Source organism: Phacochoerus africanus, chromosome 1 (genome assembly GCF_016906955.1).
Source record: "Phacochoerus africanus isolate WHEZ1 chromosome 1, ROS_Pafr_v1, whole genome shotgun sequence".
Lineage (NCBI taxonomy): Eukaryota > Metazoa > Chordata > Mammalia > Artiodactyla > Suidae > Phacochoerus > Phacochoerus africanus.
In genome coordinates this window covers 186,657,366-186,670,595 of record NC_062544.1, presented here as the reverse complement: position 1 = coordinate 186,670,595, position 13,230 = coordinate 186,657,366, and the positions used below count along the sequence as shown (strand labels likewise).

General features: G+C 36.1%; 1 protein-coding gene across 1 annotated transcript in view; it reads left to right on the top strand.

Annotated features, from left to right (window-relative positions):
- SERPINI2 (serpin family I member 2) overlaps positions 1–12,434 on the top strand; it is a 32,628-nt gene extending 20,194 nt beyond the window's left edge. The window contains exons 5-8 of the mRNA XM_047755158.1: positions 599–696; positions 4,814–4,900; positions 7,704–7,793; positions 12,218–12,434. Coding sequence (XP_047611114.1) covers positions 599–696; positions 4,814–4,900; positions 7,704–7,793; positions 12,218–12,294 — 352 coding nt within the window. The 3' untranslated portion in view covers positions 12,295–12,434. The remainder of the gene's footprint in view (positions 1–598; positions 697–4,813; positions 4,901–7,703; positions 7,794–12,217) is intronic.
- The last annotated feature ends 796 nt before the right edge of the window (positions 12,435–13,230 follow it).

Below are 13,230 nucleotides of genomic sequence, written 5' to 3'. Positions count from 1 at the left end.
GTTCCTTTTCAATCATCTACTTCTTTTACAGGGCCTGTTGGGGAGATGTTAGGTATGTCCATAAACTGAAGGAGGTCACATCAACTGTGACAATGGATGGGAAGGATGATAGGTTACTAATGCTGCCTCTCTGCACCTTAGTAGCCAACAGGCTTCTTTAAGGACCATTGGCTTCTCTTTCCTGCTCATAGCATCTTGGATGCCTGCCAGGAACCATCTTTGATGAGGTGAAAAAATTGAGTCTATACTGTTGCTGGAGGGAAGCCTAGAAGACTAGGGAGAAGCCAAAAAGTCGAAAACTTAGAACTCTCACCCTGTTTTGTTGGGTAATTGTTACTTCAAATAAATAAATAAATAAACCAGAATATTTTCTTCCCCCTTCCCTCCAACCATTTATCTGCAGAAGCAAGTTATTAGCAACCCAGAACTGCTCAGTGGAGCTGAGGGAAAATGGCGTGAAATATGAGGATATGTAATTGGAATAATGAAAACAAAGGATTTCACGATATAATCCCCTCTAAGTCATCTGTTTATAGAAAGCATTTTGGTAGCAAATGTGTACAGTGTTACAAGAATTTTCCTCTTCATTCTTTTTCAGATTTAAAGTAGAACAAAAATTAGACTTCAAACAAGCTTTATATTCTTTGAATATAACTGAGATATTTAGTGGTGGCTGTGACCTTTCTGGAATAACAGGTAATATGAAAAATAGTTCTTGTATTATCATGTTAATATGTTTTCTTAGTGACTATGTTAACTGACTGATCTTAAAACTGAAAGAGTGTCTGGCTCCCAAAACTACGTACATGGGGAATAAATGTCGTAATCACGTCAGGCTGTCTGTAAACAAGCACAAGTCTATTTTGCATTCAAGTAGTTTTCTTTAATGATAATCGGACAGTATTTTAGAGGTTAGATAAGCCTTCTAAACACGCTAAAAATAAAACTATGTAGGTAAAATGTTATAGGGGCTTTGATTCCAGTCCTGTTTGGATTTCCTGATCTGAATAATGGGAAGTATGACTTTGAGCCTTTTGTCCAAGCAGAGCTAAAAAAACTCTTATGAACCAATTTGCAAATGTTAATTTGATAATATTAGAGCCTGTGAAATAGGCATCCACAAGATGCTGGATGATGAACACAATCTAGAAATTGTAATGTCGCAGCTTCTATATTTAGCTGGAGACTGACAACAGATCTGAGGAGATGGCGCTTTTATGCTCTGGCACCTGGGAAATTGTGCCTGATTCTGATGCTTACACAACAAAGCCCAAGATTGTTTTAGTTTTTTTCATCCTGGCAGTCCCCACTAGTACAAAAATAACTAAGAAAAAATTATTGAAGAGGACCAGTGTGTCCCAAGTTACTTATACTCTTTTAAATTCAGTCTTCTGTTCTATTTTTAAAAAGTCCTAATGATACATACTTGTCTATATGATGGGGATTAATATCATAACTCAATTATTGTATGTTCCTATATGGATATCAGAGCTTAGGAGAAGTATTCATTAATTTATTCACTTATCAGTTGTGTGGGTAAATTTATGCACTTATCAATTATGTGGGTAAATGAATAGAATGAATGAGCTTTCCTGGTGGAGGGGGTGGGTGGGGTCCATAGGTGACATAGATGTTCATTATCACCTTCACACGTGATTTACCTTCTTGTTCTCACACGGATAGAGAGATCTGACTTCTTTGACAATTTCATCAGCATCAGGAATGAGACAGTCAAAATTAGATACTGCAATAGGATGCTATCTAAGTCTGCCTTGGAACGCAGCCACCTCACCAACTTGAAATAAACCAAACCATTTTTTAAACACCTCTTCCTCTTAAATTTCTTTCTGGCCTTCGGAAGCTCACTTGCTATATCTCAGACATTTCAAACAGCCACTCGCTCTGCAAATTCGCAGCAATTTGTGACTTCTATAAAACCTCCTTTTACAAGCAGATTTCTCAAGGAAATATCACCAAAATGCTTTATAAAAGAGTTTGTGCAGGAGAATAACCCTGAACGGAAAAGAATATGTCCAACATTTTTGCTTTGAGTTACCTGTTTCTCTCCTGAGTTACCTATTTGAGCTGTTTTGACTACATTGGTTCTGTCTTATTGCCTGAAATAGAACAGCCACAGCCAATGCTGGCACTATTTCTAGTCTTCAGGAGAACAGTGAATTAATTACCTGCTACCCCTACTTCCCATTTGTACAATAAACATTCACTAAAGGGTATAGTGAACCAGTACAATGCTGGTGCTAGGGGGGTATTTACACAAAAGAGATGCTACTTTATACTCATGTTCACAAATTTTGAATGAAATGGTTTCAAAGAGTTACTTTGGAAATTTTTTAAAAAAAATAAATTTTATTGGAGTATAGCTGACTTAGAAAGTTGTGTTCATTTCAGGTGTACAGCAAAGCCAATCAGTTATATATATACATATATCCATTCCTTTTCAGAGTCTTTTCCCATATAGGCCATTACACAGTATCAAGTTGGTTACCCTGTGCTATACAGTAGGTCCTTGTTACTATTTTGGAGATTTTGTGATGAATATTTGACTTCTGTCAGTACTTCTTGTGTCACCTTTAGTAAAATATTTAACTTTTCTGAACCTCGCTTATCTAATCTATTAAATGAGATAATATATCCTAGTGACAGAGACAAATAAAAGAATGTACGTTGTCACTTCTTTTAACACCTGTCATAGAGCAGATAACTCAGTAAATGTTAAATACAAAAAAAGCAAGTGGGCACATGGCACATTGGTATTTATTTGCATGTCTTCTAGTAAAGCTATTGAAGGTTTCCTGTCCTCTTAACTTGACAAAGACTCACTTGAAATTTTCATGGAAAAATAAGGGAAAGAATTATTACAAAGATATAGAAACCAGTGAGTTTGTGGAATCCAGATTTCTTGTTCTATTCTATCATCTCCCAGGTCCTGTTCTTTGTTCAAGACTAAGTCCACTCTGTTTAAGAGGGGACACAGGAGACCAAGTTGCTTGGTCTAAGAGCCAAGGAGTCATTTGGTCTGGGGCCAGTATTAAACTGTGTGAAGTTCTCCACCGCAACCTACTTTTGGTTTTTATTCTTTGTATGGACCCCTCATGCAAAGGGTGCTTTATGTCTGAATCCTCTTATTCCAGGGAGTTGTGGGAGAAGAACATGCTTATTTGCCTGACCTTAAAAGATCACAGTCCTGCATTTTAGTTAATCCATATAAATGATGTGGATGTCCCTTCTCTTCATCTTTCCTGTTTCTATCACTAGATTCATATCCATTGATTTATTTATTTGGCTGGGGTTTATTGTAAGCCAACTCTGTGCCAGGCTGTTTTCTAGTGTTGAATAAAATCAGGGAAGTCCCTGTTCAAGTGAAGGTTACATCTGTTGGGGCAGATGGACAATCAGCAGATAATTAGTTAACTAAATGGTGAGGTAATAGATGTATGAGTTAACTAAAATAGAGTCATGGGATAAACAGATTAGGTCACTAAGAGCAGGATGAGGGTGGGAACAGAAGACTGGGGAGTGTCATTTTTGCTGGGACCTAAGTAACAAGGGAGCCAACCAGAGCAAACTCTGAGAAAAGGAATGTTAAGCAGAAGGTGAGGTGGGGCTAAAGCTTTGACTGCTTGACTTTATAGCTGAAGCCACTGGATGAGGAGAGGAGGGTGAGAGATGAGGATGAGAGATAATCAGGGGCCCAGATGGAGTCATCACAAGCAATTTGAACTTTATTTTTAGGAAGCCTTTTTTATGCAAATAACCCTTTGATGACTTCTCTCTCCCCTGCCTGAGGGGATTTACTTTTCTGTAAGTGATCAGAGCTGGTTCTCCTTGACTACATTATTTTGTCATGAATCCTTCTAAACCTTTATTTTTTCCTTTTTGGTGGAGTCCATCCATGTCACTTCTGCCTTCTCGATCAAGAGAGACAAAGCTCCTTCCTCTCTTTTCTTTCTCTGCAAGTTTCAGGGCCCATCTTCCTCTCCTCCACCCTCTTGTCATCACTGAACCTATGACCATGTTTCCTTGAATCTCTGAGGAACATTGTTGGATCATCTGGTCTTGACAGAGCTCAGGTGGCAGACGGGTTTCTGAAATCATGATTTCACTTTCACTTCTGGAAGAGACTCTCCACAGGTCACTGTATCAGAAATGCTTCACACATACATCAGATCCACTGAAGGGAGAAGAAGGGCCTTCTCTCTCAGCTTGCCTCCACAGCTGAACAAAACGTTGTTAAGACACTATCTTACACTGAGAAATTTGGCAGGTTTTAAAGCATTGCTCTGAAGTGATTTTGTAACAGATGACACAAAAGCTCTTTAGCTCTTTAGACTTTCCTCACCTCACCAGTCTTGAAGGAAAGTAAATTTTGTTCTCAGCTCAGATCAAAACCCAATACAGAATTTAAAAGGTGAGTTGGCTCTGAGGTTGAATTCATAGGGTGAGATTAATTCAAATCTGTAAAGCCTTTTTTAATCTTGTCTGTAGACCATGATGAAGGGGGGCAAAACCCACTAACCATTCAAATATTTCACTAAGTGGGCTGCCTGATTTGAGGCTTATCCCCTTCTACCTTTACCTTTTATATCTGACCTAAACTTGGGTCTCTGTATCATCTCTGCAAGAGCTAACCCTAAACCACCTTTCTCTCTAGCAAATTAACTACCTGGAAAAGGTTTTTTTTGTTTTTTTTTTTTCCTTTTCTTTGTTCATTTGAAAATGTAATTAACTTGGAATCCAATACGTAATGGCTCTGAATTTTAACCCTTAAATACACTTTCATATTTTCCAACAGATTCATCTGAAGTATATGTTTCCCAAGTTATGCAAAAAGTTTTCTTTGAGATAAATGAAGATGGCAGTGAAGCTGCATCATCAACTGGTAGGAGAAATGATATCAGAGCAAGTCAGGAGGAAGGGTTGGGGGAAATAAGCATGAGGGTGCTTGCGCTTTATGGTCCTCTGGTCACCCCTTTCCCCTCCTACTGTCCAGTACCCTGTAGGAAGAAAAGTTGATTATATAAGCTGTTTATGCATCTCTGCAGCCAAAGTTTAATGCAAAAGGAAAGGGAAGGGATTTGATTAGGAATTGAGTTCCAGCTACTGATACTTATCTATTTGTAAATTTTACTACCTGCCATTAGCAGATAGGACCAATGAGAAACTTTAGGCTCAAACCTGAAATCATTATTGCTCAGGAATGCTCACTCTTAGGTAATCATATTAATTTCACTCTTTCTTTACACTGTTAGTCTCTAATTTTCTAATTTTATTTTTGTCATTATCTCTATGGCAGTGGCCCTCTAATTTATAGATATAAATTTGAATAAGCTGGAAAGCTTTTAAAAACTCTATGCCCAGTCCACACCCCCAAATAATTAAATCAGCATCTCAGGAGATGAGATCCAACCTTTGTTATTTTCTTACATTTCCCTAGGTGATTGCAATGTCTGTCTAAGGTTGAAAACTAGGGCTCTCCAGTGACTTGCAGCCTGTCCTTGCTACTGCAATTGTAATGCATGGACCAGCAACATCAACACATCGGAACTTGTTAGAAATGCAGAACCTCAGGCCCAAAGCCAGACCTACTAATTCAGCATCTGCATTTTCCAAGGTCTCCCCATGACCCATGTGCACATTACAGCTTAAAAACCACTCTCACATGACATATTTCCTTGAACAAATGGCATTTTGAATAGCATAAATGGCTGCATAAAAGTAATACTCAAAAAATGATCAGAGAAAAGTCTTAAAATCAATTAGAAATGGAAAAGCAACTTTAATGACTTTCTCATAAGTCTATTTTAATTCTTGAGACTATTTGGATTTTAACCAGTAAGTAAAAGATGTGCATTTTTTTAAATAGTCATATTGATAAACTTCCATAAACTTATACCCACATTATTATCTTTGATTAATTTATAATGTTATATAATGCCAATGAATTTTTGACATCTGGTAGGACACCCTGGACTCCCACTACCATTTTGTTTTCCCCTGAAGAATACTGTCCTGTTACTCAAGGAAATTAGATTAGAAGGGATAGGCTATTTCAAGCCTTGGAGAAATCAAAGATTGCATTGATTGCACTGAGGTGGCTAGTTCACATAAACAAATGTTCCCAGTTGCTTTTACATAAATTAGAAGAGTCCTGATATATCATTGTCTGATCCTCTCATTATGTTGGTGAAGAAACAGGCCCACGTATGAAATGGTTTGCCTAAGGTCATGCTATTAATAAACAGAAGAGTTTGGACTGAAATCAGGTCTCCGGACTTTAAGTTCAGAGCTCTTTCTGCTAAAGCTCACTGCCTTTCTCTCGCTCACTCTCTTTCTTTCTCTGTCTGCTTCTCTCTTTTTTCGCTGCACCCACAGTATACAGAAGTTCCTTGTATAGGGGATCAAACCTGAGCTACAGCAGTGACAATGCCAAGTCCTTGACTGCTACACCACCAGGGAACTCCTCTGCTCCCCCTTGTTTTAAGTGTAGAATTCTCTAAGGGGATGTAATAATCATTAAGAACAATTGAGAAACACCAAGAGAAGGAAGCTTTATTATAGGAGATGAAAGATGGCACTGAAATGAGTGTGCATATCAAACCTTACTAAATAATCCTTAACTACCATTATTTTCCCATATATTTACTTTCCCACAATTTACCACCCCTAGAACGCTTTTTCTTTGTCTAGTCACATCTCCACAATTTATGACTTTTTGTTAAAATAGTATATACGTTTTCAAACCTAACCACTCTGGGTATTCACCTCATTTCTGTGAAGCTCCTGTGTGGGTACAAAGTAAAACCATTTCCTCTGTTAATGTGTTTTTCATCAGTATGATTTGCACACCCTGATCACAAACAAAATAGTTTTTTGTGACTGAGGAATGGTCTTTTCCTTTTCTATAGTTGTTTTTCAATTCTCGTCACAAGTTGTATTTTAAAAAGTATTTTCATGGGTCTGAAAAATTATTCAGAATTATTATATTGTTGCTAAGCAAAACATCTGAATTGAGTGTAGAAATATTTAATCTAGAAAGAAAAAAATCCAGCCATTTAAATGTATCCACTCTGAAATGCTGACAAACACCACAATGGAGCAGCGTGATACAAATTATTATAATAAATCATTTGTTAAGGCAGCAAATCTCTCCTAATATCAGAATGAAAATCCCATGTACATTCACAGAACACATCCTAAAAGCTCTGAGCTCACAGAATAATTTTGGAAAAGTAAAAAAAAAATTTGAACTCAGATGTGATTACTACAAGCCCAAAGGATAGAAATGAGGTAAAAAAAAAATATGTGGGTAGGAATTAGGAGTTGAAACATTATAAAATAAATCATATAATGTAAATAAAAAGTGAACAGAAAGTTACTTTTTAAAAGATAAAATTTTCCATTGCCTTCACTAAATTGAATCTAGTATCAGACTTTCTTCTTCATTGAGCATAATTATGAAGTTAGAATTATTGCATGAGTAATCCAATATTTATTCTGCTTTTTGATTTTCAAATTTATTCCAAATTTCTCTGTATTTAGAAGGTGGTTATTTTTCTACATGTTAACTCCCCAGACGAAATGATCTTTCCTGTCTACAAAACATATTATGGATATTATGGATATATTTTATTTACTGATATTTTAATGTGAACATCTCAATAACTGTTGTCTCTGTTTCATAGGCATACATACCCCTGTGATCATGACTCTGTCTCAAAACCAATTTATAGCAAACCATCCGTTCCTGTTTATTATGAAGAATAACCCAACAGGTACCTTTTTGAGAATTCCCTGGGGGAACTGCTTAGGCTGAACAGTCGACCTAGTTTTAGCAACTAATTTCAGTCTGTATATCTGAAATCATTTTTTCTTTCAATTTATTGAATCTATTTGAATTTTTTTCAGATTTTTTAGTGTCTGTTTGTTGAGTGCTTATTTTGCACCAGACACTGTGTCTTATGAGATGACAATAATTTAAACAGTAGCAGTAGTAATAGCTGCCAAGATGATGATTATATACGCCAGCAATTTTAAATACCTATCTCTACAGCTAACACCATTCCAATAAATTAGATATTTGACCAACGAAGGTTATGTAGTTTGTCGAAGGTCATACAACCGAAAAGTGGCAGAGGGAGAATAAGACCTTTTTTCCTCAGAAATCCACTTTCTTTTAAGGATGCCACAATGGGAGTGGAAATTGGAAGTTGCAGAGTTGTGAAAGTTTTGACAGATAGATTCCAAAAGAATAAGTGACTATCTATAGGATCTTACTGGGAGGGAGGGGTCAAACATTATTCCAAATCCAGTTTGGACAACTATGAAATAATACAGTTAGGTGCAGAAAGTAGGGATGGTAGTCAGTTGGACTGGCATTAGACACAATGGTAACATAAATAAAAATTGTCTGGGCAGATGTTTTTGTTCTTTCTTTTATGAAAAAGCAGCCAGAAATGTGGACACAATGAGGAAACTTTCTTCAAGTGTATATTTAGGACTCCTCAGGAGTCATAACCCCATGTAAGGGGAGAGATAATATCTCACTAATTTCCATATCCAGCCCAGTATTGGCAAAGTGCTTTGCATAAAATGTCAGTGTCCCTAGAGATTAAAGGTTTGGATTTGGGTTCAAGTTCCAGCTCAACAAACTAATAGTTGTAAGGCAAGTCACTTACTCTTTCTAAACCATATTTTCCCTACCTCCTATCTGAACATAACATTAATACTTATCTTATAGATTAAGTAAAATAATATATGAAGCCTGTGACACTGTGCCTGGCACGTAGTGTTTATTATGAATACATCAATAAACATAAATGAGTGAAAGACTGAATACATGAAGGAAGAAAGAAAAATGGAAGTTTCTCTCTATAAATTGTTTTCCATGGAAAAGAGATATAGTTAATTTCAGAGTCTGAAGCTGTTAGATTAACTAGCAATTCTGAAATTATTGTCTCTCTGAGGGATCTATCAGTCCTTTTTTTAGATTCCATAAAACTAATGCTGAATGACCCCTCTGAAAATTTATCTTAGAAACAATGGGACAGTTTCAGATTTGCTGAGATTGTATTAACACAACTTCAGTTCCAATAGTGTCAGTGTTAAAAGATATTCTGAATATGTCATTTGATCTATACATCTTTAACCTTTGGCGAACTCTAATTTCTTGAAGTTAGTATGTTATTATTGAATATGGAGAAGAGAAATGAAGCTGCACTGGGCATATATGCCCTAGGAAATAACAGCATTTAGAATAGTGATGTTTGACTCTAGTTTCCAAGTTGAGGACTGAGGCTATGTAATAGCTATCAATTAAGCGGCAGTGAAATTTCCAAACCAAGAATAGTTTATTTATTTATTTATTTGTGATAATGCTTAACTGTCAGGCCCTTGATGACCATTTCTACTGTTTCATGATCTTTGTTGTAATGAGACTTTCTAAACTAGCTCCTTTAGAGTATTGTTTAAAATGAATGGCCAGTCATTTATTGCACACTGTAAATTGTTGCCATATAAAATGTAGAATGGCCTATTGAGACAATACACATTCAGTGATGTATTTTTCACTTACAAATAAACTGAAGAAGTCATTAAGGAAGATGGTGACTTGGCATATCATAGTGCAGTACTAAATGGCATAATGATTAACATAAAATATATTCATTTGATAATTTCTGAAGTATGAGGATGAATGATTTTAGATTTAGTACAACCAGTTTTTACCTAGATTTAAAATTTTGTTTTGATCAAACAATCCTCTTGTGCAAAATCCATGGATTATTTGTATTTTCCCATCAGTATTTGACTTCCTATCATATATATTTCAGTATACTCATCCAAACGTCTTACTAAGCGAAACTGCCAGAGAAATGAAGAATATTCTTTCTTCTTTCAGGCTGAGGCGATAGGCCAGTGTTAAAGACTTTCAGAAGAAAAAAAGGTGCTACATGAAATGTGCTATTTCTCAAAAAGTAGTGAATCATGATTCTGAAACTGACAGTACTCCATACATAATAAAGAAATACTGTGTTTAGAACTCTTTCAGGTCTTGGGTTGAAGGAAAAGCAGAGCACAGGGTATTCATTAAGAAATCTTTCTTTCTAGGTCATTAGCTTTGGTTATGCTATTGCGTTTTCACATTATAAAGTAAAAGCTGCTTCCATCTGATGGAGATGTTTTATAACAACATTTATTAAATATGAGGAATACCTATACCTCTTTAAATAGGCATGAAAAGAAAAGTGGAAACAATAATGATTTTTGCTTCAGCCTGCCTCTAAATCCATTGCTATTACGTCAGGAAAGATTTTCCTAATCTGTTGAGTTTGGTAATGGTTAGATTATTAACTGCATGAAGACTCAATTCAAAATGTGGCTCTCCTCAGTCCAAAAAACAACAACAACAAAAAAACAGATCAAAAAGACTGGGACAAATGGTTGTACGTATGTAATGTTCTGCACTTCAAAGTGTTTGAAAATCTTTTTTTTTAATTTTTTTGCTTTTTAGGGCCACACCTACAGCATATGGGGGTTCCCAGGATAGGGGTCTAATTGGAGTTACAGTTGCCAGCCTACGCCACAGCCACAGCCACAGCCACAGCAACGCCTGATCCCTAACCCACTGAGCGAGGCCAGGGATCGAACCTGCAACCTCATTGTTCCTAGTCAGATTTGTTTCTGCTGCACCACAATGGGAAGTTCCCCAAAGTGTTTGAAAATTTAAATTTGTTTTCAATTTATGAGTTTAGTTTCTATGAAAGTTATTTTAAAACCTCCCCAAACAATTCTTAGAAGTGTTTTTTGTTTGTTTGTTTGTTTGTTTTTTGGTCTTTTTGCCATTTCTTGGGCTGCTCCTGCAGCATATGGAGGTTCCCAGGCTAGGGGCTGAATTGGAGCCGTAGCCACCAGCCTACGCCAGAGCCACAGCAACGCGGGATCCGAGCAGCGTCTGCAACCTCCACCACAGCTCACGGCAATGCCGGATCCCAAACCCAGTGAGCAAGGCCAGGGACCGAACCCGCAACCTCATGGTTCCTAATTGGATTCGTTAACCACTGAGCCACGACGGAAACTCCAGAAGTGTTTTAATGACACAGAATTATCAAGATACAAGAGTTGCTGTTGATGCCTATTGTGACTAAGAGTAATATACACTCTGTGGAAGTTAGTTATGCACCCCTATCTATCTGAAAAATAGGAATATTTGTTTTCTTATGTTTATGGAAGCATTTTGAGATTCTTGAGGCAAAGTGTTATTAATTATAATCATAAAAGTAGAAAAAATCTGCTAGCGATTATGTATATTTCCACATTATTGATTCTCTTAAGACCATGTCTGTCTTTGGACTGAGCAGTAAAGAGTTAATGAAAAGGGGCTCTCCCTTTTTATTTCATTTCTTAATAACAGTAACATTGTTATTTCAAATATATGTAGGTATAGTTTTCAAGACCTTTAAAATTATGTAAAACTTTATTTTTTTGCTTTTGAAATGAACCTTTATCATATATGACTATAAGGGATGTAACAAGGCAATGCTTGACATTGATCCATTCAAGCGACTTCACTTACCCTAGTTGAAAAGAAAGGTGAATGGATTTTGACACATCATTTATTTGTTTTGTCCTCTAGTTGTTAGCTCCTTTTTGCCTGCAAACACAGAATGGCTGGAAACAGGTGTTTACATTTATGCTCGGTGAGGATTTGAAAGCACTAGCGATATGAAAACATTGTCTTTAGTGGTAAGCTTTGATCTAGAAATGAAGGAGGTGATCTGAGAAGCTGCACTTTTAACCCTAAGAGCTTATGTTACATGCATAAAGAGATGACTGCTAATGCCTCAAATTTAACTCTCCCACACTCATCACCATTTTATTATTCTATGTTTGCCTGACTGAGTCTCTATATTTAGAACACCTCTCTGTCATTTTTATTTTTGCTTTCCTGTATGAAAAACAGGATTAATGCATTTTCTATGACAAGCTGTTGTGGATGTTAACATACTTCATAAATTATCATAAAACAATTAATAATGATATAATTATGTATTTTAGACAAAGGAGTGGGCTTTTCTCTAAGACATTGCCCATTTACCTTATAGAGAAAAAAGAGTAAATTATTCATTAAAATATTTAAAAAATTAATTATTGTCATTTTTTTCCTCCAGAAATTCCTGAAGTTTTTTTTTTCTTTTCCTAGAATCAGTACTGTTTATGGGAAGGGTGACAAATCCTGACACCCAAAAGATGAAGGGAAGAGATCTAGATTCGCTGTGAATGAAAAGCACAGCCTTGAAACACAAGGTGATTCCTAGAAAATAGCTGATGGGCAAAATATCACCACATGTCTTCTGTATATCCTTTTCTGTTTTAAATTGTGCCTGTATTAAATCTGTATTCATGAGTAAATGGAATTATTAATAAAGAAATTATGCATTCAATGTTTTTTCTGTATTTTTATAAAGTCTCTATGAATCAAAAGCAGTGTACTTACATAAAATATTATTGTTAATATATAGAACAATGCACCTAAGATAGATATTAAATTCCTATCTTAGATATCAGAGTCTCTGTGACTAAGAGACTGGACTGTCTGACTTGCAGGCATAGCAGCATTATCCAGACCATGGGGAAGTAAGATCAGAAGAAAGTTGGGTGCTGTGTGCCTCTCTGGATACTTGAGATGCAGAGATCCAGTATCTTTGATAGTAGATGATCTTTGAGTATTTAGCTAATCTTAACTGGGTGCTCCATGTGTTATGTTTAATATTTGCCTTGTTTCAATACCTTTGGGGACCTATCATATGTTTTCCTTTGATTTATGCTTTAAACATGTAAAATAAAGTAGAAATGGTGAGAACTCTTAAAAGCTTTTCTATACATGAAAGTGGAAGCTAAATTATGATGATTCAGGAGGTTGACCCTCCATAATGTTATAACACTGAGCTAAGGGAAGTGTTACAGCCAAGATTGTAATCTATAATGATTAAATGCAGAACCCTGCCTCTGAATATCAGACTGAAATATCTCAAATAATACTACATTCCAATACCTTGATTAAACATGTTTCACACTTTTTCCATCTTCATGTTAGTGATATAAAGTGTCCATTTATTTGTTTGTCTTGGTAATTCTCAGCAGAGAGTTTAATGATGATGGCTACCCATTGCTGAGCCCTAATTATGTGTCAGGCACTGAAATAAGCACTTTTTT